Source organism: Arvicanthis niloticus, chromosome 20, assembly GCF_011762505.2.
Source record: "Arvicanthis niloticus isolate mArvNil1 chromosome 20, mArvNil1.pat.X, whole genome shotgun sequence".
NCBI classification, from domain to species: domain Eukaryota; kingdom Metazoa; phylum Chordata; class Mammalia; order Rodentia; family Muridae; genus Arvicanthis; species Arvicanthis niloticus.
Window position 1 is genome coordinate 6,994,809 of NC_047677.1, and position 27,996 is coordinate 7,022,804.

Genomic DNA, 27,996 nt, shown 5'->3' on the forward strand with positions numbered 1-27,996 from the left:
CCCAGAATGCATCGCAACTCAGACGGATCTGCAGCGGGGCATGCTGGGATCGCTCCCCTCCCGCACCAGTGAGGAAGGGCTGTTGTGACTGCGGTACTGCGGAGGGCTCTCGGAGGCCCGGGATCTCTTTCGGGTCGCGGCGGGGCAGATTCTCGGGAGGCCTGGCCCGTGGCGATCGGGCGGGCTGTGTGGGGAGCGCTTGCGGGCGGAGGCTGGCTCCCACCGTGGGGAGGAGCTGCGGTCTAGCCGTGGATCCGGGTCTGCAGGCCGGCTTCCAGGTGGCGGCAGGTCTGGTTCCCTACGCCCCACCGGCGCGACGTTGGTGCAGAACTTTGTCAGATTCGGACCTTACCGCCCTCGCATTCCCGTACCCAGGCTAGCCCTTCGAAGGTCCTCTCTCACTTGCAGTGTATCCTTTTTCGGCGGTGCCCCAGTCCTTGGAAGAGACGAAACTGGGTATCAAGAGAACTTCCTTCTAGAAACAGAAACAGAAACTTATTTTTACTTGTCTGAAGAGAAACGAGAAAAAGGAAAATGTAGATTTTGTAAAGCTGAATTTAGGTGAAGGGAATAGATGCCCTCTTTTTTCTTTTCCATCACTAAAATACGTGACAGCAGGTGGCAGTCTAGGGAAAGACTTTGTGAATGCTTTAAAGGGTTTTGTTTTAGCACCTCCCTATCTCATCATGTTTATATATAATTATATATTTATATTTAATTGATATATATATAATTAATATATATTTAGCTCATCATATCTACAGCCTCATAACTCGTTTGGTAGTGAACTTCAGTGGGATGAGCTGTCAGCTAACATAATGAAACCAGCGTCTGTAACCCAGGTTCCTAGACTCTGGCAGTAAGTGCTGTTTTCCTACAGCGCTCAGCTTTTAACCTTTGAACTCTGCGGTGTTTACCTTCCATCATTATCTGGCTGTAGTGACCCGTCTGATCCAGGGTTTTCCATGTATGTAAACCCACAGCAGTGGCATTAAGTTTGACACATATAAAGCCCTGAACTGAACTAAGATTCATTTACCCTCCTCATACTACATCGAGGTAAATATGTTGATCAACAGTAGACTTCTGTTTTACTTTATCTTACATGGACAACTTAATAAATACACTTTTTTTTTCTACCCCTTGGAGGAAATACCTTGTATTATTGTTTTTGAGATGGAGACTTACTGTGCAGCCCTGAATGGTTTGGAACTCAGCTTTATAGCTCAGGCTGGCCTCCAACTAACAAGAGATCCACCTGGCATCTGCCTCAGGAATGCTGAGATTGAAAGGGTGTATCACTGTGCCTTGCTGAAATATTTTATTAATAATTTTTTTTTTTTTTTTTACCTCTGATATCTTGACATTCAGGCACAGGTTCAATATCCTCTATCTAGAATAATTAGGAATACAATGCTAAACATGAAGTTTGCTTGTGTCATGTATAGCTTGTATTTTAATATATGTTTATCCATGTGTATTTATATTTTCAGTGTGCCAGCGCTTTGACTGTCTTCCTTCACATGAGACCAGGCATAGATTCACTTGTGACATGTCAGCTCAGAAGTTTTGGATTTTGGAGTAGATTCAGTTTAAATTTTTGGATCAGGAATGCTTAACCTGTAGTTAGGCTTTCTTAGAACTTATAAATAAGTGTGTATATTTAAGGAATGATGAATACATTGAATATTTCTTTGCCAAAGCTAATATAGCTCTAAATACTCCACAGAAGAGTCCCAAATCATTTTATGAAATGCGCTTTTCTTCAACTCTGACTTACAATTTTGTTATACTTCTGTTCTAGGTCCATGCCCCACCATGCTTTCCTGTGACATATGTGGTGAAACTGTAACCTCAGAACCAGATATGAAAGCTCACCTAATTATTCACATGGAAAATGAAATTATCTGTCCATTTTGCAAGTTGTCAGGTATAAATTACAACGAAATGTGTTTTCATATTGAAACTGCTCATTTTGAACAACATACACCTGATAAAAACTTCGAGAAGCTAGCTGCAGTGCAATATGAAAATTCAGACTGCAAGAACACCAACTTGCAGAGTCCAGTGGAAGTTTCTTCAGGCATTCATTCAGCTTGTGCATCTAACTTTCCAAGAGAGTCATCTGAAAGTCTTTCTAAAGATAGGACTTTAAAACATGAAGCTTTTTATACAGAGAACATAACTGAACCTAGAAAGTACCAGAAAAGCAGAGAAAAGCAGTCTGGATTGTCTGAGGCCCAAGGATCAATTTATGAAACAACATACAGTCCTCCTGAATGTCCATTTTGTGGAAAAATTGAAGGGTGTAGTCAAGATATGGAAATTCATGTGAAAACAAAGCATGCCAGTCTTTTAGGAAGTCCACTAGAAGGTAAAGTGCTCAATCTATTTCAATTGTTATAAAAGCAGTAGTCTCATTTTAATATGTAGTATCCAAAGAGTTGGCTTGTCAATTATGCTTTTAAGATTCAATTTACATTCATGGTATTTTTCATTTGCTATGACTGCAATATAAAACTAAATTATAAGAATTTTGATACAGATATATGTTTTAGCTAAATTGAGAGCAGTTTTGGAATCTTTCTAGTTTCAAGAGAGCACTTGTACTCCCACTAGCCCAGGACATCTCTCTGGGTCTGTGTTAAATGAATTCTAGTCTGCACTCCATGGTGTTTAACAACACACTGTTACTGAGCCTTTTGGAATTGCTGAGACCTATAGCTGGAGATAGAGATATGGTCTATCTTGATTCATGTTTTATGAGTTTCTGAAAAATGTGTTCTGTTTTCTTGAGTATCATTCAGAACCCATCATTTGAATCCTGTTTATCTTCACATCTATTTCCAGTGGTTATTTTACATCTAGTAGTTTTATGGGGTTTTATGAGATTGTTGGAATTGTCCTTTACAATTGTAATTTTGTGTATTTTTCCTTTCAGCTCTTTCAGTTTTGTTTTTGTCTTTATTTTTATGTGCACGAGAGTGTTGCCTTGCTTACATACTTACATACATAGTACATTATGTGCACATCGTGCCTGCTGCCCAGGGAGGCCAGGAATGAAATTACTGGAACTGATCCTGGGTTCTCTGCAAAAGCAGCAAGTGCTCTTAGCTGCTGAGCCATCTCAGCAGCTTCTTGTGTTTTGAGACTCTGTTGTTGGCTACATAGGTTGAAGATTTTAAGTCATTTTCTTATTGTTAAGCCTTAGGGGGCTTCATGTATTTTGGATATAAGGGTTTCTTATTTGTTTTGCATACAGGGCCTCTCTATGTAGCCCTGGTTGGCCTGGAACTCCCTATGCAGACCAGGATAGCTTGAAACTCAACAAGAGCCACTTGCCTCTGCCTCCAGAACGCTATGGTTAAAGGTGTGTGCCATCACACATGTCTAGATGTAAGTCTTTTATCCAATAAGTACTTTGAAAATATTTTCTTCCTGTGTATGTATATGACTTGTATTTTTATTTTAACTAGTTTTACAAAATAAACATTTTAATTCTAATGAAGCTTATTTTAATTTCTTCCTCATAGATATTTTACGGTTGTATTTGAAAACTCACTGCCAGTTTCTAAAAGTTTTTAGAGTTTTGCATTTTGCACTTAGAACTATGACTTCTTTGAATTAATTTTTGCAAAGAAATTTACAAATAGCCTTGGAAAAGGTCTAAAGTCAGTGTGTATTATTTTTAAATATATTTCCATGATTATCAATAATTTTAGTTGATTTCCTCTATTGCAGTGCATATTTTTTTTGCATTCTCTTTTTTCTTTTGTACATTCTTTTATATTTTATTTGTTTATAGTCATTTATATTTTGATATATCTTATTCAGTTGCTTTGAACATATATTCTCAGTAGTAATCCTGGACTTAAGTGGTTATCCACCACTATTGCATACCCTTTTATTTTTGAAGGGTTTAAATTTGATTTGTCTTTTCTTTCTATATATGGCCTACAGTGGCAGTTTTTCCTCCAAAGTCATAAAGTATCAGCTTACATTGTTTTACAGATTGCTATGTTTGGGTTATGTATATATTGTGTGTACTGTATATGGTGAGAATTAGGAATGTAAAAATTATTGATTTCTATGACTCTTTAAGTTACTGTGTGTATGAGCCAGTTTCTGGTCTTACAGCTCCTGCTTACTCAGACACTCCTTACTATTTTGCTATTTTAATCATTGTAATTTTGTAGCATGTCATTCATATTAGACAGGACAGTTCTTTGACCTTTCTTTTTATTATTTCCTTAAGCACTCATTTTATTTTTAAGATTTTGTTTTCATTATTGGTGTGTGTGTGTGTGTGTGTGTGTGTGCATGTATGTGCATGCTGGTATTCATGGAGTCCCTGTGGTCTTCTGGAAAAGCTGAGACATCTCTCTAATCCTTCATTATTTTTTTATTTTTTGCTTCATTTTTAGGACTTTTTTTAAGCTTCATGAGAATTCTGTGAACTGTTGTTTGATCTTAAGTTATCATCCATTTTCACATTAATTCAGGTTATCACTTACACTCCTATAAAGATTTCTCACATTTTTCATTTTACTTGTTCTTTTATTTAATTAACTTTTGCAAATTTATAGAATCATTGTCAAGCTTCACATATATTTAAGGTGTTTAGTCTTGTGCAACTTTTGATAGTTGTTCATTGATTTGGTTCAATAATCTCTGTAGATGATTCATTACACAGGAAAACTGCATGAACCAGAACAGGAGCCACCACTGATGAAGACAGCAGACATTTGCTGTGCTGGTACATTTGATTCTCAGCCACTAAGTGGGGTTTGGTGTGAAAAAGAACCTGGTTGTCATGAGTAGCGTGATCAGCTCAATTTAATTAACCTTTAGGCACAGGAAAATGAGAGACGAATAGTGAGAAGTACAGTGCCTATGTATATATTTCATATACAAATTGTAGTCAGGCCAGTGACGGGAGTGGAATAATCACTAGTGGTGAGGTAGAAGGCTAAAGGTAAGTAGAACAGGGATGGTTTGAATAGACTTCAGAGGTTGACAGATATTCTGATATGTTAGGGACATAATTACACTGTTAGCTTAAATTGGAGTACAGGAAAAGATTAGTGGAAAAGATTATATCAACATTTTAAGTAAATGAAAATAGGTATCTAGTATTTAAGAGATTAAGTATTTAAGAGTATTTAAGAAGATTAGCTAATGAAGCTTATAGATCCATAGTGTAGAGAAAAAAACTAGCAGAGCAGTGGGGCTTTTTAAGAAGGAAAACAGTGGTCTGAAAGGGAGTGGAAAGAGACATGTTTTTTACTTGGGACCATGAAATGTGGAAATGGAAATCTATTCTGTGTTAGTAAATGGGGCCAACCAGAGCCTGTTAACATAAGAAGAGGAATATATAGAGAAAACTCTAGGTTACCTTGCAGCTGACTGGTGGCATGCTATGCTTTCTGGGGCTTGAGGCGGAGGAGATGGGGATGAGAAAGGGTGATAGCTTGCATCAGACTAGTGAAGGGAATGCCTACAGTTCAACACTGACTACTAAGACTCAGATGACTGGCTACTGAGTCATTGATGGTGTTGGTGCTTATGTCAGCCTTGGATGAGTCCATTGAACATGGCCAACCTGGGAGACTTCTGGTGGCAGAAGACAGTATAGGCAGATCTGAAGGAGGCACCTGAGTTAAATGTTAAGAGGCTGATGGTGCATTCAAACTGGAAGTAATGAGGGCCTTGTCTGTTGTAATATAATGACCAGAAGGAGAAGCAAAGAGTTCTGGGCACTGACTCTGAGACCTCTCATACCCTACAGCATTGCTTATGGAAGCCACTCTTAACTCTTAGTGCTGTTTTGGAACATGTTTGCAAAGATTCAGCTCTCTCTTTTGTTTCAATTTAGTACTTTGCTCGACTTTATGTATATTAGGTTAGAGTCCTTTACAGCTTCTCATTAGCTTCTTCAGTTTGCAGGGGTTTTTGGAGAACTGTGTATGTGTTATTAAACAGTAATAATATGTGTTCTTAACATATAATTCAAATTATTGATATTTTAATAATTTTAAATAAATTCCCAAAGATTCAATTACTAAGTAAAAGCACACCCATTCTTTTAAATTTAGTAGATATGTTTAGCTTTCCTGTTTTTATTAAATTAATTTAGAAATATGATCTGACTGTGTAGCTCAAGCTGGTACTGAACTCTAATCTCCTGCCTCAGCTTACCAAGTAGTTGCTGGGATTGTAGGCATGTGTCAGCCGGTACTTAGTTTGTTCTGAACTGCCTTTCTTGGCAGTAGAACTCCTACTGTGTTTCATAATTGATATTTTACTGTTCATCTATTATGAAACTTTTTTTATATTATCTTTTCCCACTGAAGCTTTATGGTTCCTTCATCATGGCATTTTTGCATCCATGTCAGACTAGGCCTTATATGTATAAATTGCTTAGTGCTTTCTTTCTCTGTACATATATAATCATGAGCCCCTCTTCTAGAGCTTTTATTACTAGGCTGTAGTATTGCTAGGTTCCTATTGTGGGCTTGCCTGTTGGAGTCATCTCTTTAATTTCCTGTTCCCAAACAGGCAGTATTACTTCAGAGCTGAACTTCATGCTGGACACTTGGGTTCAGTGTCTGACTACTTTGCATGGTGAATACTGGGAATTTAGCTCCCAGACTCTCTATCCAGACTTGTACACACTTTGTTTTAGTTTTTCTTTCTACTTGGCTTATTTAAACCACCGTTGTGAATGTTTATTATTTTCTTATTATAAGTAGTAAGAGAGATCTATACTATTAACCATTCTCTCATTTTGCCTATAGAATCAAAAAAGTAATTTTATTCATTTAAAAAAATTAGATGTTAACCCATTGTGAAAAGTCTAAAAATCCAGCAAATTAAACTATCCTACCTTTGTTTCTATTACAGACTGTCATCAACCACTCTATGACTGTCCCATGTGTGGGCTTGTGTGTACAAATTACCATATTCTCCAAGAACATGTAGACTTGCATTTAGAAGAAAGCAGCTTTCAACAAGGTATGTTTATGTCTAAAATATTTCAACTTTTGCTTCCTAGAATACACATCTCTCAGGTTAATACCATGAATAAAGTCATACCGTTTAAAAGTAAATTGACTCTTTAGATAATTCTCATGTAGTTGCACTGTTTTCCTTGAAGTTGTTTTGCAGAAAAGTTGGAAAGTAGAGACAAAAGGTTATATATATATATCCTGGGTTTTACTCTGACATGTAGAGGGTTCCTCATTTAAGACAGTACTTTTTAAACTGTGTGCCCTTCTAAAGTTTTCATTGCCAAGTCGAGGCCATTTTTTTCATTTGTTTAAAGTAACGAAGTTAGCATTTAGCCAGCAAAATTTTTGAATTAAGAAGTTGCCAATTATAAAAACTGAATTTATGTGGACCTTATAACTGTTGTGCGACAAAAATGATTCCATGGGAGATATAACACATACACATCTACTTACCCCAGATAGGGAACCCACAGTAGACCAAAGTATTAGTGTTACCAAAGTCCACTTTTTGGTGAATTGTTGAGTTTTATTTGTATCACTTATGGGTGAGAGGTTACTTACAGTTGTACATATGACTCAAAGACAGCTGTATCACCAGGGCCCACTCAGTCATGGGAGACAGCTCACAAAGTCTAGGAAACCTGGAGCATGGAGCACACTGCACAGCCTGTAAGCAGCTCGGGTGGTTAGAGAGTGTGTTCTTTGCAAGTGGCTCAGTTGATCTAAACCTCTTCTAGGCAACAGGGGCTTGTCTGAGAGTCTTTGCAACTTGTCTTGCTTTTGTTACTTAATCTAGCAGGTAGGAACCTAGTAAATCTAGTCAGTTTCGGGGACTTCCTAAAGCTTTTTTTGTTTGGTTTGGTTTGGTTTTTTTTTTTGTTTACCTTCCTGTTAAAAGAGCTACTGTGCAGGATGGAATTCGGGGACTTCCTAAAGCTTTTTTTGTTTGGTTTGGTTTGGTTTTTTTTTTTTGTTTACCTTCCTGTTAAAAGAGCTACTGTGCAGGATGGAATGTTTCAATCTCAAGGAAATTGTTTCACAATAGTAATTTGAAAGTCTCAATATGTGTTTCCAGTTCATTGTCTTCTAAAATAACCAGTGTAATAATGACTTTACAACATTTTCTGTTTTTTTCTCTTTTTACATTGTATGTGTGTTCATGTGTGTCTAAGTGCTTGTGAGAGTGTGAACACCATAGGACAACCTTGGATGTCATCCTCAGGATGCTATACAGCTCCTTTAAGATGGGTCTCTTACCGTCTTGGAGCACACCAATTAGGCCTGATCCCAGGTTTGCTCCTATGTCCCCCTCCCTAATGCTGGAATTACAATCATGCACAACCACACCCACATGTTTTCCATGGTTCTGGGCACTGAACTTATGTCTGTGAGGCAAGCTCTTTCCTGACTGAGCTATCTCCTGGGCCTGTTGTCTGTCTTTTTAAATAACATTAAACACATCATGCAGAGCTCTAGAAGGGCTAGGGTCTTGTATGAGTCTCTTAGGACCACTGAAAAATAAAGTGACCTCTAAGAGAAGTTGTTTATATTTTTATTACTTGGTCAGTATTTGGGAGTATGTGGACAACTCTTGGTAAAGTGGGAGATTTTAGTGTTCAGTGACTTACTACCAATAACCATGATCTCTATGCATCATGTACCTGCTTTGCTCATAAGCACAAGAAGAAAATTGCTAGAGCATTGATGGAAGATTATTCCACATCAGTGGTCTTCTGCTGTCTACCCCAGTTGGCATGTCATTGTTTAGGGTTTCTGTTGCTATAATAAAACACTACCAACAACAGCAGCCTGGGGAGGAAATGGTTTATTTTATTTAAACATTTCCAGGTAATAGTTCACCACTGAGGGAAGTCAGGGCAGGAACCCAAGGCAGGAGCTGATGCAGAGGTCATGAAGTGCTGCTTGCTTTCTCCTAGCTTGTTCAGTCTCCTTTCTTAGAGCACCCAGGACCATCAGCCAAGGGGTGGCACCACAAGGGCTGGGCCTTTCAACAACAGTTACTACGAAAAACACTACAGACTTGCCTATACTCAGTCTTTTATTGTTGTTATTATTTGTTTTTTTGAGACAGAGTCTCACTATGTAGCTCTGGCTGTCTATGTATAAACTCTAGCTTGCATCAAGTTGACATAAAACTAGCCAGCAAAGCTATCTTCCACTGAATAAGATTGTAAGAGGATGCTGTGGAAGGGGTAACCTTTACAGAGCAGAATGTCTGGCAATTCATACTTTATGGATAGACTTTGTATTGGTATTCTATAAACCAATGAGAATAGTCCCAGGGAATGCTAAAAATCAGTTGAAAATTATATGCCCAAGAATGGAAGGGAGAACCAAGTAGGAAGGTATAACAACAGCTGAGAGATTTGCAAGAAAGAATATTTAGTTTTGGAATTAAATCAACAGGTTTGTGAATTGTACTGTCCCTGAATTGAGGAATACCTGGAAGACTCCTTAACTGTTTCTTTTGGGTTTGTTTCTGAGGGGTGTTTTTTTTTTTTTCCAAGAAAAACTGATGCCTGTGTTGGCAAACAGAATGAAGATCTGCATTCAGTGGGCAGGTAGCATCCAATGTGACTAGGATTCTAGATGGACCAAGAAAGTTGAAGAAGGGGCAAACTCACTTTGGCTCTTCCTTCTGAATTGGGACTCTTTCTTTTTCCTGCAGCTGCTCTTGCTGTTATACTCCAGGGTGTTTGTCTTTTGGACTCTGGGACTCTTGTGATAATCCCTACCAGAAATTTTGAGCCTTTGACCTCATACTGGGATCTCTGATTTTGCCAAACTGGTTCTGCCACTTTCAACTTTCTCACTACTGGTTTCCCTGTCTCTCAGGCTATCAAGAAATTTTCATTTGTATCATTATGTGATCCATTCCTGTATGAGTCATGATATTTAATGATGTTCTCTATCTGTCTGTCTATCTGTCTGTCTGTCTCTGTGTGTACATGTACATGTGTGTGTGCATGCTCGAGCTTGTATGTGATGTTTTCTTATTTTGCTCTCAGTTTTGTTTTACTGGAGGACCCTAACCAGTAAACAATTTAGGAAACAAGATACAGTACAGAAGCCATTGACTAAAGAATCTTGAGTTTTACTGGGAGAGAGAAAGCAAGGCATTATGCTTTACATTGTTCAGCTTGTTTGGCTAAAAACTGTAACTGTAGTGAAACAGTTGGAGGTTGTGAATATATATTTTATCTTCTCTATTACTTTCTTCTTTTTCTCCATTAGTTGTGTTTAGAGACATCAATGACAAGGGCCACTCAACCTCTCACCTTTTGTCTTTCTCAGCAGGTGATACTCCCTAAAGGTGTTAGGATGTTCACATTAGCTAGTTAATGAGAAATGCTTGTTAGAGCGTATACACTGACTGAATCTGGGTTGTTACTCTCCAATAGGCATGGACAGAGTCCAGTGTTCTAGTGATAGAGAATTAGCTCACCAGCTTCAGCAAGAAGAAGACAGAAAGAGGAAATCTGAAGAATCAAGACAAGAAAGGGAAGAGTTTCAGAAGTTGCAGGTACAAAGATTAGCAACAGTTTTATTGAATAGAGTTCTTGTTTCCTAAATATGGTTGTCTACCTCAGTTTAGAAATATGGCTCTGCCATTAAAAGCTAAGGTTCAGAGTAAAAAAGATTTCTACTAGTCTGTCCATGTTATGTAAAACATATTTTTATCTGTGTGCTTTATAGTTTATTAGGGGGAAAACATTTAAAAGTAGCTATTTTTCAGAGCTGGAGAGATGGCTCAATGGAGTGCTTGCTGCTGTGGCAGAGGACCTGAGTTCATTTTCCAGCTTCTACTTCAGGCAGCTTATAACTGCTTGTAATTCCGTCTCCAGGCAATCCCATTCTTATTTGTTACCCAGACAAGCACATGCGCGTGTATACACACACACACACACACACACACACACACACACTTAAGTACCCATGAGCATGCACAGTAAAAATAAAAAAAATTAAGTAGTCATTCTTAACTGTGGTGGCACATGCCTTTAGTCCTAGCACTAGGGAGACGGAGGAGGAAGGTGAATCTCTTGAATTTGAAACCAACCTGGGGCACATTACAAACAAAAAACCCCAAAGCAATGTTCAGATGTTAGAATAATCATTTCAGATAAATTATGTGAAAAGTCTTCATAGGAAACCCACAGGGTTTTGTTGTTTTGTTTTTTTCTTCTTTCCTGTCTTTAAATGAAGAAGGAAAATAAAGTGCTTAGTGATTTTCCGTGGATTAGAAAACTGTTCTCTAGTAAAGCGTGCCTGTAAAGCTATGCAAGTGTGGGGTTGATATGAGAGTGGGCACTGTACTGAGAATCTGTTTACTTAAACCTATTGTGCATTTCTCCTTAGTCTTAAGTTCCTTTAAAGAATACAATGAAGACATTTTTTATTTTAGTGAATGTTCAGAGCTTAGTGGTTTATGATGTTTGAGGGCACATTTTTCTTATGTGAATGTAGTATCTATTGGACTAAAGTGGCAGCATCTGAGGGATTTTAATGCATTAAAAATTTTAATGTTTCTCTCTTTTAATTTTTAATTTGTGAACTATGATAATGCTGATAGAGTTTTTAATGTCATTTGTATGTGTTAACAGGATAGTACAAATATAAAGGGTTTTGAACAGATCTAAAAATGTTTCCAGATTTATGTACATCTTTTTTTTTTTTTTCTGACATCTTTTTCCTTCAAGGACTGTTTTTCCTTGAAATGGGTTTTGGAAGATCTAATTTAGCATCTCCCACCCCTCGAAATTCATTGGTTATTTATTTATTTACAAAATGTTTTTAAATATCAGAATTCAGACAAGTAAGAAAAATCGTTTATTTTTATATATATACATTTTAAAATTTTTGGCCATACATATTAGTTTTTTTTTTTACAGTGTTGTGATCCTACTGTCTCAGAAACTTAAGGGAGGAATTTTTTATTTGGACTCACAATTTCAGGTTGTCATAGTGGAAAACTCATTGGCGAGGCCATTCACGTTACAGTGGAACAAACGGAGCTGATGATAGTATGAGCGGACCTGCTCTTTACTGGCCTCTTTTTGCCGGGGAAGCACAACTTCCTACCGGTTCCACAAAGTCCTCCAAACTAGCACCTTGGTCTGAGACACAGGTAGTCCAAACAGGACCTGTGCTTTCTTGTTCAAAATGTAACACCATAAAACAGACAAAGCCTTTTGAATATCAACAATACAGAAAGTCCGTAACATTTAAAAAGGTTTGTTATTGTGTTAGATACTTGTAGCTGTGATCAAATACCTGACAAGAAGCACATAAAATGGGAGTGTTCATTTGGCTTACAGTTTGAGGGATACAGTCTGTCACAGTAGGGAAGGCATGGCAGGAGGAAGAGGAGGTGGCTAGTTTTTCTGCATCCACTGTTAAGAAGCAACAAAATGGTTGTAGGTCTCAGTACACTTTGTCGTTTCTATTCAGTCTGGAAGGCCAACCAACTCAGTACATATTCAAAGTAGGTTTTGCACTTCAATTAACCAAATCTCTCTCTCTATATATATATGTAAGTGTGGAGCTGTGGGTCCTGTTGGGATGCCACCACAGGCTGCTGGAACTGAGGCTGCTGGAACTGAGGGAGTAGAATGCTCACTCCACGCAGCGCTGGGGGGATGCTGGGCTATGAGAAGCAGCTGGCCTCTGCCCGGTCGTGGAGACCTGTGGGGCCTGAAGTCCTGTGGGGACAGAGCTCCTGGGTTGGGGTTCTCTGGGCCGGAGCAGCTGACTGGGAGACAGGTGGTCTCTGTCCTTGGGCTCCCAGATGCCATTGGGGATCGCAGAAGGACCGAGACGGAGTGGGCATACGGGCTGGACTGGCCTACAGCCGAGAGGGACAAGAGGGAAAAGCCCCAGCAGCACCCTGTGGGTAGGAGATTCTTGGTCACCGTGACTCATTTGGCTGGGACAAAGCTGGCTCGGCTAGCTTGCTTGAGTTGGCAGAGCTTCATGGCTGGAACATAGAGAAGTCCTCCAGGCGGGAGATTAGGCGGCAGCGGCTCATTATGAGTTGAGGCCCCCTCTACGGTTCTTCATGGCAGACCCCAATGACACGAGGAAGTCCATGTTTTTAAAAGGTTTATTGTCATGGTGGAAAGTAGATGTAGCTGTACCCTGTGTCCTCAGGGCGGGTCTGAGGTTAAATACTGTTTGTAAGGAGGAGGGTCTGGGAAGGAATATTTAATTGGCTATGCCCTCTGGCCTTTAGGTATCTCATTAATATGGAGATCTCTTGAGGCTCTGTGGCCTGTAGTTACCCTCTCTACCTGTGGAGGGGCTGGTAGGAGTGTTGCTCTACATGACTGAAAGGTGCTGATCAATGGAGGTCTTTGGATGCATGTCTGGAGCCTGGAGTCTGGAAGCCAGCAAAATGCATGCCTTCCCCTGCAGGGATACCTGTTGGGTCTCCGGCCGGCTGTGTCTCGCCAGTGCTCTACCAGAAACCAAGCTATCCTTTCACAGTTCCACATATAAGCTCTCTCATATTCATTACTCAGGGTTTGTTTCCATGGTGATTTTATTTATTACTTGTATACATTTGTGTGTATGTATTTCTTGCCCAATGCCATAGAGCATATGTGGAAATCAGAGAACAATGTTGGGGAATCAGTTCCGCTCTTCCACTATGGGTTTCAGAGATTTAATTCAATACATTAGTCTTGCATGGTAGACACTTTTACACACTGAGTCACTCCTATTACAACTTCTGTGTTGCCTTTATCACTTTACTCCTTGACCTTTTGGGGCCTCCTTGCTGGAACGTGGCTTTGGGAGGACTCTGCACATTCATGGCCTCCATGGCTTTCTAGAACCATAGTGCAAAACCCAATGAATTCTGCATCTTTCCTACCTGCAAAATCAGTACCACTTGTGACAACAATTCAAGTTCTGCTACTATCTTGGGATAGAGCCTTGCTGCTTGGAGCACAGTTGCAATTTACCTAGTGTACCAACCATGGGAAAACACTTTCCTATATGGTGGGGTTTTGTTTTTACTTTTGTTTCTGTTTGTTTTTAGAGAACCCTTCAGTGGCAGTCTCAGTTTTGGCCCCTTCCTCTCAAATGAATTGTCTTTTTTTATTAGATGGAGTCTTTAGTGGATGGAGTAACGGTTCCTTTGATCTCAGTACACAGTGCCTATTTTCTCTGTTAATGTGCTTATCTCTTTTACAATTTTTAATATTGTATTATTATTCTATTGTGAAGAGATACTATACTAAGGCAACTCTTAAAGAAAGCATCTAATTGAACTTGCTTACAGTTTTAGAGAGATAGTCCTTTATCATGGTGGAGTGTGTGGAGACAGGTTGGAAGGCAAGGTGTTAAGAGCAGGAGCTGGGAACTCTCCTGCCTCTGACACCTGCTGAGCCAAACTTCCACTGTTTACATTTTCCCTGGCATTCTGGTCTTTCTACTCTATGTGCATGACCCCCAACTCTGCTCACAATATTCAAGGGCTTTTTGAGTTTGAAGTTTGAAACTTCCACAATCCTCGTCATAAACAGGTTCCAGAGCCCTAAGTACTCCATTGTCAGGCTTATTACAGTAAGCTTCCTTAAACCTTTTTTGTTGCTTTGATTAAATAACTGACCAGAAGCACCCTAAGGGAAGAGGGTTTATGTACAGTGTGAGGAAAAAGTATGGTTGCTGTTCACATTGTATTCACAGCCAAGAAACAGGGAGGGATGAATAACTTTATTCTCTTATTCAGCTCACTCCATGGGACAGTGCCATATTTAGAGTAGATTTTCTATCTCTATTAACCCTTCCTAGACACAACTTCAGAGACATGCCCAAAAGGTTGTTTTCATGGTGACTTTAAAATCATTTCAGCTTGGTAATAAAGATTAACTATGATAATGATGTAACTTTGTAAGTTGTCTAGATCTCAGGAAGTTTATCCATAAAGGCAGTTTATACGTTTGAGTCTCTCAGCTCATTTATGATGTTGCATGATTGAGTGATGTATGAACTAAGTAGGCTTACTGGATCGGCAATGGGACAAAATAGCAAGTTCCCATAATTTCTTTTGTAACCATCAATATCTTTGGAATTTTGCCTTTCTTAATACCTTAGCAGAAAGGTGGGCCTTTCATTTTTATACTATAAAGAAAGCTACTAATTATTTATAAGAGTTAGAGAAGCTTACAGAAATATCTAATTATTAAGTTATGGACGTGTGGTTTAATTTTCATTAAATCTTTACATTTACTTGTATGAAAACCCATAAACCAGAATATTTCAACATACATTTCCAAACAAATGAAAGTTATAAGTTTCCATGTGGTTGAAGTACAGGGACATAAAAATAAGTTATTTGTTTTTATGTTCAATAGCGGCAGTATGGTTTAGATAATTCTGGAGGATACAAACAACAGCAGCTACGACATATGGAGCTAGAAGTAAATAGGGGAAGAATGCATCCATCTGAATTTCATAGCAGAAAAGCTGACATGTTGGAATCAATAGCTATTGGTATTGATGATGGAAAAACAAAAACTTCTGGTGAGTGCTTAAATATCCAAGCCACAGTTTTAATATTGCATATACCACTGGAGTAATAAAACCACTTGAATTTGTTGAATTTTCAGTCAACAGTTTGTAAAATTATGTTCACACATTTTGTACAAAACATTTTAAAATTTTTAAACTTCTATTTTTATAGTAAGTAATTCACTTAAAATAATTTGGCTTCAATTGTATTAACTCACAACAATGGGTAATTAACCTTTTGGATTATTTTACATTTTATTAGCATATATTAATTATATATAATAATGTTTCAATATGATATTTTATATATGTATGTAATATATTTTGGTTGTATTTACCACCACCCCATTACTCTCTTTTGTCCCCCAACTTCTGCTCCTCCCTTTTCCTCTTCCCAGCTAATATCCACCATTACCCGTTGACCCCATCTCATCCTTATTTCCATATGTTTTTTGTTTGCTTGTGTTTATTTGGTTTTGGTTAAGGGTTGCTTAAAAGAACACGAATGAAGGGTATTTACAGGAGCATGGGTGAGAAAAATGATAGGTTTCTCCATCCCCAACCCCAGTTCGTGGTTAACTAACTTCCTATAGCTTCTATGGAAGGAGAAGGACCTTATTAGCTCTCATCTAATGGTTTAATATCTAAATCCACAGAGATGGGTGGGTCCTTGTGAACACCTCTTATCTCTGTGACAGAGTGTTGGCCGGCTTAGTCTTCTTTAGATAGTCACCGCTGCTGATTTTGAAAGCCAACAGCCATGCCATGCCTAGAAGACAGCATTCCATGTTTTCTCTCTTCTTCAGGCTGAGCCTTGGAGAGATTAATGCAGATAACCCATTTAGGACTGACTGTCAAATGGTCATTTATTCTTACCCAGTTCTTTGAGTAGTTACTGACACCCACTATTAAAAGAATCTTTGATGAAAATGTACAGTACTAATCTATGGATGTAAATATAACATATAGAAGACAGTTTAATGTCATATCATGTCCATTTGGTGAACTATAGTAGCATTCCTGTGGGGCCTGTGAGTTCCCTACACAGGGGGATTTTGACCATAGCAGACAAGACTTTGCTCTTGTGGATACACCTTCAGTCTAGGCAGAAAGTGCTCTGTTACACTAAGGCAGTCATGACACTGAAGCTTTAGCTTAAATTATTGGTTAACTGAATAAAATATAGAAACATAATATAAGCTACATAAAGTTTACATCTGTTAAAGCCACATTAAAGAAAAAGTAACATAGCTGGGCAGTGGTGGTGCACGCCTTTAATCCCAGCATTTGGGAGGCAGAGGCAGGCGGATTTCTGAGTTTGAGGCCAGCCTGGTCTACAGAGTGAGTTCCAGGACAGCCAGGGCTACACAGAGAAACCCTGTCTCGAAAAACAAAGCAAAAAAAAAAAAAAAAACAAAAAAACAAACAAACAAAAAGTAGCATAAAATTTCAGAAGCATTTCCATTTATAGTGAATTTTGTGTTGATAAATCATTGTAAGTTGAAAATATTATAAGTTGAAATTGCATTATATATATAATAATATATGTAAATATATAAGTATAATAAAAATATATAAATTGCAATATATACATACATACACACATACATACATACATACATACATATATATCTAAACCTCATATACATAATGATTACCCTATTTCTCATTTTATTTTGAATACTAAAAGCTTTATATACAGTATTTCTTCTGGGCCCAAATGAACATTGTTATGCACTTGACACTTAGAGTGTATATAACATTCTTAGGACTTGCATAGTTGGGTAGCTATAGGACTAGCCAATATAATAATCAGATCTGCCTTATTGAAGATAGTATGCCATTTTTTCTGGTTAGTGCTTTATTTGTTTGCTTGTCTTCTTTTTTTCCAATTATATTTTTTAAATCTCTGTTAGGGTACTAATACAGTTTATATAGAAACAGTTGCATTTTTATGGGTAGACTTTTTGTTTTTAAAGACATGATCTCACAGGGATGGAGTGATGGCTAAGTGGTTTCCAGCACTTGTTCCTCTTGGAGAGAACCCAGGTTTAATTACTAGCACTGACCTGGTAGCTCACCACAGTGTGTAACTCCAGATCAAGGGTATAAACGGATTTATTCAGAAAATACACACATGCACACACAACACATGTATTTTTCTTTTTTTAGACCTAGAGTTACAGATGTTTTTAACCACTGCATGTGTGCTGGGAATAGAACCTGTGTTCCTCTGTTTTTATTTTTAATCTATCTGGTTTCTTTGTTTATGGGGACAGGGTAGGGCTGAGATGGGAAGGAAAGAGGGAATCTGGGGTTTTGTCCTTATTTATAGCAGTGTTATATTTGCATGCACTTACATAGTTCTTTTTCTGACACCATTTATTGAATTTGTTTTCCTCCTGCAAAGGTGTCAGGTGCCCTGGAGTTTGTGTTGCTTTTGAGGTGCCCAGTGTGGGCACTGGGAACTGAACTCATGTCTTTTGAAAAAATAGCAAGTGTCCCTTTCTGCTGAGCCATCTCACCAGCTCTGTGGCGAAGATTTTAAATTTTTGGTTAATTGTACAGGTGTCTATTAGAATAGTCATTTAATACCGATTTATATATTCATAGCCTTGTATTTTAAACAGTAAAGTATAATTCAACAATAGGTAGCTTATTTGGAAAACATCTAAGGAAATTTAGGAATTAAAAATACTAATAAGAAAATGTTTCTTTAATGTGGTTGTGTAGTCTTATTGTTAAGATGGTTACCAGGAAATGAGGTATTCCTGTCTTACATGTAACAAGCATGTCAGAGTATACTCAAATATATACTATTTACAGGTTTCCCCCCTTTCATTCTTAAAGGCCTGTGTTAATTAAATCTTGATCTCATCCAGGTCGACATTCATCATTCTGTTCCCAGATACCTGTGTATAAACTTAGACACTTAGACTTTTACTTGTCACTTCATCATATATAAACTTAATACTCAGTAACAGTGATAAGTCATTTCCATTGCTCTTTTTCTTTGATGTGAATCATACTTTTTTTTTCTTAATTTATAACTAATTTCTGTTCTTTATGGTAGTGGGCATAGCTATAGCTATTGGTTACATGATTGTTTTTTATTTGTTTGTTTTTTATCTGTCTCCCTAAAGACATAATTTTTTGTATTTCATTCAAATAAAATACATATAATGACTTTTCTTTTTTCATGCCACATACTATGAGAAAGCATGAACCACATAACAGACATCACTGCACTGAAGTAGGTAGCTTCAGAGTTTTTACAGAAGACTAAATATGCACAAAAAACCTGTAATATCCTACTATGACAAAGTGTGACTAGATAAGTAAGACACACACACACACACACACACAAATAAGTGCAATGTTATTGAGAGTCAGAAAAAGGTAGTTAAAGATAATGTTTGTTCTTAGATGATTTTTAGGATTCTAAAAGGAAGAATATTCTAAAAGGAAGAATCACATGTAACTTGTCTGAATACCTCGCTTCACCAAATTCTAGCATTTAGTCTAGAGCCATTTTCCAGGGATGTTGTCACATTTAGTTTTTATGGCTTAGAACTTACTCTCCTCTTATGTATACAATGTGTAATACAGAAATAAAATTAAAACCCATAGGTATAATTTTTTTTTGAATCAAACAATTTTATGTCAAGAATGCTAAAAGGTCAGATGGAGGCCACATTACAATCGGCTGTGTATGCTGTAGATTAATATGAAGCCCTGCAGGCTGTCAGGAGGCTAAGACTGAGCAGGCTCTAGTCATGCATGTAGTAAATGAAAAGACAGAAAGAGCATTCATTCTGTAAGTATACTTTTGTGTCTCAGGCTTTGCAGTTGAAGAGCTTAAAGATGCAGAAAACTCAATGCAAGGAGTACGATTTTAGTGTTAGAAAACTTGGGTTGTGGAGACAGTACATGAGCTGAGGTTGTAGCAGTGAGAAGTAAATTAAAGCTGAGCTGCAAGGGTTTTTCTTTGGAGCTTGAGGCCGGTGTTAGATGTATAAACAGCTATTTAATGATGATAAATAGATCTTTCTAATGAAGTGTTTTAAATCTTTTCTATTTTAGGAATTATCGAAGCCCTCCATAGGTATTATCAGAACGTTGCCACAGATGTAAGGTGTGTGTGGCTCTCTACAGTGGTGGACCACTTTCACTCATCTTTTGGGGACAAAGGTTGGGGTTGCGGTTATAGAAATTTCCAGATGCTACTTTCATCATTATTGCAAAATGATGTGTATAGTGACTGCTTGAAAGGTATGTAAATTACTATTACCGTTTGAGTTTATGTTATACAGAAGGTATTAGGAATAAGTGTCATGTAGGTTCGTCTAGTAGAGTATATATAATTACATTACATTATTGTTCAGTGTATTAGTACCTGGTCTTGTGACTTATTTGCTTACATAATTTCAGGTATGTCAGTTCCTTGTATTCCAAAAATTCAGTCCATGATTGAAGATGCATGGAATGAAGGATTTGATCCTCAGGGGGCCTCTCAACTTAATAACAAATTACAGGGAACAAAGGCCTGGATTGGAGCATGTGAGATTTATACACTTCTGACCTCACTAAAAGTAAAGTATGTACCTGTAAACTACAGCTAACATTATTGTGTTTGTTTGCAAATTATCAGCATTAAATTTAGTGTGACTAAAGTTAGCAACAGTCTTAGCTATATTTTCATGGTGTGATAAAAGCTATATTTTCATGCTGATAAAAGCAATTTCAGTGGGAAAAGGTTTGTTTTGACCTCCAGTTTCAAAGGATACATTTCATCATGGTGGGAAACAGTGAAGGCATAGTGGCAGAAAGTAGGAGACTGGCTGTCAGTCACATTGCATTGGCAGTCAGGAAGCAGCACCTCAGTAGGAAATGTAAACCTGCTGCAAAGGTTCAGGGCCTGCCTCCAGTGACCTGCTTTCTCTAGCGAGGTGACTTCTCCTAGTTTCCTCAACCTTCCCAAATAGCACTGCCAGCTCACCGAGTCTAACATGTGAGCCTACGAGGCTCATTTTACATTCAAATTACAGCAGAAACCTGTATCAGTTTAAAATATTTTGTATTTTTCATTGCTGTGAGAGACAAGGATCTGCTGTGTGGGCTGAAGTTTATAGTAATAAAGATACTAAATGCTTTTGGTTATACTTTAAAATAGTTTTGGAGTAATACAGAAGTGAGCTTACCTCAACAATCTTTTATTCAAGATGACTCCACTGTAGGCTGGGGCTAAATATGAGATACATGGTTGTGGAAATGTGAATTCCCACATGTTTTAGGAAACATGCTCTTCACTATGGAGTTGAAAAAATTTGAACATATTCAGAATTTCTTTTTACATTTATAATGTAAAAATAAATAATTATTCATTGATTAATTCATTCATTTATGGAAGAAAATATTTAGAATAATTTTCACTAGTACAAATGACTTCTACTGAAGATTAAAACCAGAATTCAGCTTCTTTTTTTCTTTTACATAAAGATATAAAAAAAAACTTACTAATTGACTTTTTAACCTGTTTTTGTGTTTACACTATTATAAATTTGCTGAGTACAGAACAATCATGCAAGAAATCAGTTTTCTTTAAAACTTTATGTGCTTTTAGCTTCTGAGCTATTTTTTTAAGCACCTAACTTTTTATTACTCTGTGTGTGTATGTGGAGGTCAGAAGACAAATTTGTGGAGCTGTTTTTTCTTCCTTCTTGATGTGGGTTCCGGGGATTGAACTCAGGTCACCATGCTTACAGAGCAAACAACTTTATCTGTAGAATAATCTCGCCAGCAGAACCATCAGTTTCTAGTTGATCATCAGGCCTAGAGACATTAGAATAAAGGTGACACTATCCCAGGTTATTGCATATGAGTTTTAAAAGTCAAGCATTGTCTTTATTTACTATTTAGGGATACTTTTTATGTTATGTTTTTTCTGAAATCTTTGTAACCTTTATCTTATTTGTCAGTCTTACTACAAATGATTTGAATAATTGGAATTACTATGGTGATTGAAATAATTACTTTCCCCACAAAATGATCTCTAAATTAAGAGTAAAAATTTATATTTACTTTTTTTCCATAGGGAAATACTAGAAACACAAATTTGTTCTAGATTAAAATTTTTGTTAGAATAATTACATTTATGCAAAAATTTGTAAAATATTCACTAAATTATCTGCTTTGTCAATTATTTAGGTGCCGCATTATTGATTTTCACAAGTCAACTGGTCCTTCGGGTACACACCCTCGCTTATTTGAATGGATATTGAACTATTATTCTTCAGAGACAGAAGGGACTCCAAAGGTTGTGTGTACATCTAAACCTCCTATCTATCTCCAGCATCAGGGTTAGTAGATCTCACACACACAACTGTAGTATTTTTAAGATAACAGATGACTCTTGCTTCTGGACAGATGTGCTGTGGTGATTATCAGAGCTAGTTTTCATTTTGATCCCTCTTGGGGAATCCAGCATCCTGGGGCCTTTGCATTTCCTGTGCTCAGTTTCTGGTTCATTGCTTTGATTATTCATCCCTGTCCTTTTCCAGTCTTTGCCCACTTGTCACTTATGCCTTTTTAGCCCATACTTATTTAAGAGTGCGTGCGTGCGTGCGTGTGTGTGTAACACACAGAAGCCCACACAGAGAAGTCGAATGTGTATATAGTAATATTTGTGTATAGATGTGACACATTAACTGTTACTTATGCATTGAATAGGTCACAGTCGAACAGTTGTTGGAATTGAAGAGAGAAAAAACCGAACATTATGTTTGCTAATATTTGATCCTGGATGTCCTTCTCGAGAAATGCAGAAACTGTTAAAACAAGATATGGAGGCTAGTAGTCTCAGGCAACTACGGAAATCTGTGGGCAATCTAAAACATAAGCAGTACCAGATAGTAGCAGTCGACGGTGTTCTTTCCCCAGAGGAGAAAGTTGTAAGTATCTCTATATTGGGTGAAGTAGTTTAAAATTTTAGTTAAAATCAGTGTTGTCTTTATTTCCTCACAACTCATTCTATTTCATGAACCGACAAATACATTTGTCTTTAATATCACTGAATTACTAAAATGCACATTTTTAAAGTTAGATGGTACTGAAATGGCTTTCAGTTGTTTAACTCATCTTCATAAAAAATTTAATTTTATAATTTAAATTTTTGATATTGAGTGATAAATAATAATATGGTTATAAAAACAGTTTATAGCCTAACTCATGTGGGCTTATTGCTTATTAAAACGTGACTCTGAAACTATGCTCTGGCCTTTCAGTTATGCTCAATTCTAGGCTAACTCTTGCCTTTATCCTTTGTAGGTAAGTGATGAGTTCCAAATTTCTCACCAAATTACTGAGGAATTTCTAGGTATTAGCATACCTCCACTGAGGTTACAAGCTACCCCTACATCATAGCAGACCAAGGCTTAGAATTAGAAGTACATAAGACCCCAGAATCTTAAAATTTTAATTTTTGTTTTATTTTTAATTATATGTATTTGTGTATGTCTGTCTATGTTTGGGATTTTGCATGTGACTGCTGTGGTCCCAGAAGACAGAAAGGGCATTAGATCACATATGGAACTATAGTTACAGGTGGTTGTGGGCTGTTAGATATGGGTGCTATGAAATTGATTTGGGCCCTCTCAAGAGCACTGTGCCCTCATAACCATTGAGCACTTCTCCAGCCCAAAGTCTGGAGATTGTATGAGAAAATAAAAAAGACTATTTTTTTGAGTACGTTATATTTGTTTCCCTCTAAAGATGAAACAGAATACTTGAGAGGGACATGGGAAATAACAGAATCATGGGGAAGGAACCAGTGTGTGAAATGGGAGCTAGTTACAGCTTCTCAACTTGAAATAGACAGGGTAGTTTTCTAGGGTATTCTGTTTAGGTATGCTTTAAATGATTTTTCTACAATATTTTTAATTCTCTCTTGCTGGCTTCATTTTAATCCTATTATCAATATGGCCAGATGGAGTTAGGGCTCATTTTAATTATTGTTGAGTGTTCTTATGCTTGCTTACCAGTGCACAGTAACTTTTGAGAGTATAGTGGTGATTAGATGTTGTCATGGGCTCTGAATGAACAAAATGTTAATGACTTTAATGTTTCCACTTTGGGAAGTGGGTCACTATTGCTATTAGAATACTAAACATGTTTTTTTCTTTACTTTTGACATTGTTCCTTTGGGGTGAGGGAGTGTTAGATAGTAGCTGTGCCTTTAAGAATTGTAGCTATTTAAAGCACTTTATAACATATCAGTGTACACAACATCACTCTTACTCGTGTTACAAATGGGGATCCTTATACTGAGTAGAAAAATCAGACCTGCAGTTTAGGCAGTTTCATCCAGAGCTTTGCCCTGTTGTTGCCTCTTGAAGGAACCTATAGGCATCTCTCCAGCCCTAGTTCTGATACTTTTTATTTTTAGTAAGTTTTAACAACTTATTCTTTTTTTTTGACAGTTCCTTACATGTGTATAACACATTCTGATTGTTTTCACTACCTCTACCCTTTTCTGCCTCTTTCCCACCCCACCCCTATCAATCCACTCTTAGTTCTTTTTTTTTTTTCCCAAAAGAAAAAAAAAATTTTGGAGACAGGTCTTACAGTCCATCCCTGTAACTTAGAACTCATTATATAAACCAGGGCTGGTTGAAAAAAATCACAAAGATCAGCCTGCCTCTGCTTCCCAAGTGCTTAGATTAAAGGTGTGGATGGACCATCATGTCCTGCACTATTAAATTTAAAAATTGTTTTTTAAAAATTGATATTTAAAATTTTTTTGTGTATGTGTAGGTCAGAGGATAGCATTCAGAAGTTCTCTCTCTCTCTCTCTCTCTCTCTCTCTCTCTCTCTCTCTCTCTCTCTCTCTCTCTAACCATATGAGTCCTAGGGTTTAACCTTACTTCATCAGGCTTGGCAAGAAGTGCCTTTTCCCACTGAGGCATTCACTGGACTCACTATTAATGATGTTTTAATAACCTTGCACCTATTATTCACACAGAGTGGTTGTCATTTGCAATTTCTTTTTTTTTTCAAACTGTTTTATGGTTGCCATGAATACATTGAGTTAGTGTTTGTTCCAGATACCATCTAGATGTTTAAGCACTTACTAGTGAAGGAATAATTATCTTCTAATGAAGGCTAGTTTAAAAATAAGTACATATGTACATTACAGCTGCTAGCCATATTCTCAACTTTAAATAACTTAAAAAAGATCTTATTTTTATATCTTTTGTGTCCCTGTATACATACCACATGATGGCAGCTGCCTTCTGATACTAGAAGATGTCATCCCAGCCCCTGTAGCTATCTTTTGTAAGAACAACATTTTTTCTTTTTAAAAAAATTATTTTATTTTTTGGATATTTTATTTATTTACAATACAGATGTCATCCCCTTTCCCTATTTCTTCTCCTTAGAACCCCCGATACCATCCCCTCTCCTTCTTTATGCTTTCATACCATTTTAATTACATGTGTGTATTAAGGTCAGTCCTAGGTTGAGGGTCTAGCAATACAATAGATGCAAATAGTCAAGGAACAAGCAATACAATAAACACAAATAGTCAAAGAAAAAGCAAGGTATTAAACTGAACACTCCTGTGATCACTGTTTCTAAGGGCTTATAAGGATGACCAAAGTATCTGAGCCTACTTCCCTGTCCTAGCCTAAGGTCATTTTTATGTCTAAAGCCTGCTTTCTTGTTCTAGCCTAAAATTTAGGTTTCTGTCTCAAATTACTTCTTTGTTCTGGCCTAATATTTAGGTTCCTGCCTGAGATTACTTCTTTGTTCTAGCCTAAGATTTAGATTCCTACGTCAAATTACTTCTTTGTTTTAGCCTAATGTCATATTTCTGCCAAGCAACCCATTTCCTTGTCCTTGGCCTATGTCAGATTCTTGCTAAGCAACATGAAAGGCTCTCTGCCTCTCCCCCTTTTTTATTTTATTAACAAAACTGAGCCTGTCTTAGGTCATTCTGACGAGAATACCTTCCTTACTTGTCATGTAATACGCATTATCAAAAGCAATGCATCTCTGTCTTAGGTTGATAAGGCTCTGTGCAGAATCTTACCTGTCCTTGGCTTGCCAGCCTGTTAATTTTAAAACTCCGTCTCAGGGTCCATTTTCAGGTTCAAGCCATGTACTTTGCTGCCAACATCTTGATGTTGTTGAAGAAAAGCTTTAGCACAATGGGCAGGAATAAAAGTATTCCCAGGACAAAAAGGGCTAGCATGATCAAGCTATATATACCATTTTTGAAGCTTGACCAAAATAAAAATACTGACCTCAGACCAAGGGTAATTTTATAAGCAATATGTGCCGTATCGATGCTCAGCAGAGCAGCATTCTTGAAATTCATTAGCTCCCTGTGTACCGTTAAAACATCCCGAGAAGTGTTAGAATTATGCCAAATACACTGCACATGTCATTAAACTTCTTCCTAATTATAATGACTACCACTGTAAATTGTAAAGAACAGCATTCTTAAGCCATCTGAGCCTTTTCTTTTGTACCCTATTTTTACTTTTTTTTTCTTTTTAACTTTTGAGACAAGGTCTCATGTGGCCCAGGCTGGCCTTGAAGTGTGTAGCCAAAGTTAGCTGCAAACTCCTCTTTCTCTTGCCTCAGCCTCCCAAGTACTAGACTATTGGTATGTAATACCTTGTCCAGCTCCTTTTTACACTTTGATAATGGTTGTTAGTTTACCTCACTGCAGTCTTAGTTTTTCCCTTGTTTTATCATAGTACTTTGAACTTGATTCAACCTAAATTTGTGTAGTTTAGCAGAGTTTAATATGCTTTAGTTTGTAAACCAAACTTTGGAAATAACAAACAGTAAAAATTTTTTTTATAAAAAGTATTTTGTTAACTCTGTGAAAGTTTTATATATGTATACAATATATTTTGACCATGTGTTTTTACTTCTAGTCCCCTAGCTCCTCCTACATCAACTCCCACCATACTCCAATCATGTTCTTTTTTTCTTTGTCTTATAACCCATTGAGTCCAGTATGTGCCATTCATATACTCTTGGGTGTGAGACCAGCCAGCCACTGGATCATGGTCAGTCTACCAGGAGCCACATCCTTAAAGAAAACAGACTCTCCCTCACCCCAAAGCCAGCTGGCAGTAGCTCCTCAGCCAGGGAAGGGGGCAGCTAAACTACAGACTCATAATAAATAAGGATGTTATTGATTGATTGATTCATTGATTGGAGGCAGGGTCTCACTCTGTAGCTCTGGCTACCTAGAACTTACTATGTAGACCCGGCTGGCCTTGAACTCACAAAGACCCATCTGCCTCTGCCTTCCAAGTAGTAGGATTAAAGGATTTTTAAGGGACATGTTTAGAGTACTAATGAGGTACCCAAGTTTTCAAAAGGTTCTTTGTTTTTCTTTTAGCTGCTTCTTTGGTTCCTGGTGTGTCTTGCTTCCTCTCTTCATCTGTATTTCTTTTTGAGCCAGCATTTTTACATTTGACATAGTCCATTGACACATATTTTGGTTCATTCTTTTCTGTCTTTATCTAGAATTTTCTTTATGACTCAACTTTTAAAATATATTTTACTATTTTTTTAAGTTTTAGGTCATAATTTTCACTAGAAATATTCATTGTCATGTTGGAAAAAAATCTGGGTTTTATTTTCCACATTAAAATAATGAGATACAGAGTTAACAAGATGGCTCAGCAGTCAAAGGTACCAAGCCTGACAGACTTGATCCTTAGCATCTACACGGTATAAAGAGAACTGACTTCCACAGTTGTGTTCTGAGCTCCATGCATGTGTTATGGCATATGTGTGCCCATATACACATATACAGAGAAAGAGAGAGAGAGAGAGAGAGAACAATTAAATGTTATTAAATATTATAAAGTGATAATATAAAATAATTAGTTAATTTCTAGATTATAATTTGTCTTCTCTATTCTTTTTCAAGGCTAGGAAACAAGCTTCTCAAGTGTTTACAGCGGAGAAGATTCCTTGACCAAAATATTTTTGTGATTTTGTAATTATCCTTTTTTTTTTTCTGATATTGAACTCTGATACTGTTGAAGAATTTGATTTTGCTTAAGTCCTTGATATATTATTTCAATTATAAGTGCCTGTTAAGTTATACTTCTTAGCATTTCATTGTCTAGTAATTAGTTGAATAAAATCCCTTGTTTGAATTGTTGGTTTTGGTTTCTTGTCCATGTCTCACTTGTTTTATAGTGATAAGCTAATATGAGTTACTTGTGTGAGCTACTCTTAGTAGTTAATGTCTATTAATATGTTTATTTTAAAATGATTGTTTGAGGCAAGATTAGCCCCATGAGGAAGCCGAATCTTGAGGAAGTAGATCACTGTGGGTATACACCTGAGGGAGCTTGTCCCTAGCCCCTTCCTGCCTCTCTCTCTGCTTTGTGGCCACAGTGAGTAAGTAGCTCTG

General features: G+C 37.2%; 1 protein-coding gene across 7 annotated transcripts; it reads left to right on the top strand.

Annotated features, from left to right (window-relative positions):
- The first annotated feature begins 8 nt into the window (after positions 1-8).
- Zup1 (zinc finger containing ubiquitin peptidase 1) lies at positions 9-27,736 on the top strand. 7 transcript variants are annotated; one of them, XM_034524441.2, is made up of 11 exons: positions 70-409; positions 941-1,059; positions 1,805-2,374; positions 6,904-7,014; positions 10,433-10,554; positions 15,392-15,560; positions 19,632-19,820; positions 19,980-20,145; positions 21,756-21,907; positions 22,278-22,498; positions 27,505-27,736. In XM_034524441.2, exons 3-11 carry the CDS (start codon positions 1,819-1,821, stop codon positions 27,550-27,552), a joined length of 1,734 nt encoding a protein of 577 aa, XP_034380332.1. In that variant the 5' UTR covers positions 70-409; positions 941-1,059; positions 1,805-1,818; the 3' UTR covers positions 27,553-27,736. The 7 variants fall into 7 exon arrangements, with proteins under 7 accessions (XP_076772615.1, XP_034380332.1, XP_034380335.1 ...); XM_034524444.2 differs by having other exon boundaries at positions 1,030-1,059; XM_076916500.1 differs by lacking the exon at positions 941-1,059 and having other exon boundaries at positions 9-93.
- The last annotated feature ends 260 nt before the right edge of the window (positions 27,737-27,996 follow it).

What these genes read in the sequence shown, in the direction of transcription:
- Zup1 (XM_076916500.1), top strand. Translation starts at nt 1,819, where the DNA reads ATGCTTTCCTGTGACATATGTGGTGAAACTGTAACCTCAGAACCAGAT. An exon ending in CTGACCTCACTAAAAGTAAA is followed by an intron (nt 20,146 to 21,755) that starts GTATGTACCTGT and finishes TCAATTATTTAG; the next exon opens with GTGCCGCATTATTGATTTTC. An exon ending in TTTCCCCAGAGGAGAAAGTT is followed by an intron (nt 22,499 to 27,504) that starts GTAAGTATCTCT and finishes TTCTTTTTCAAG; the next exon opens with GCTAGGAAACAAGCTTCTCA.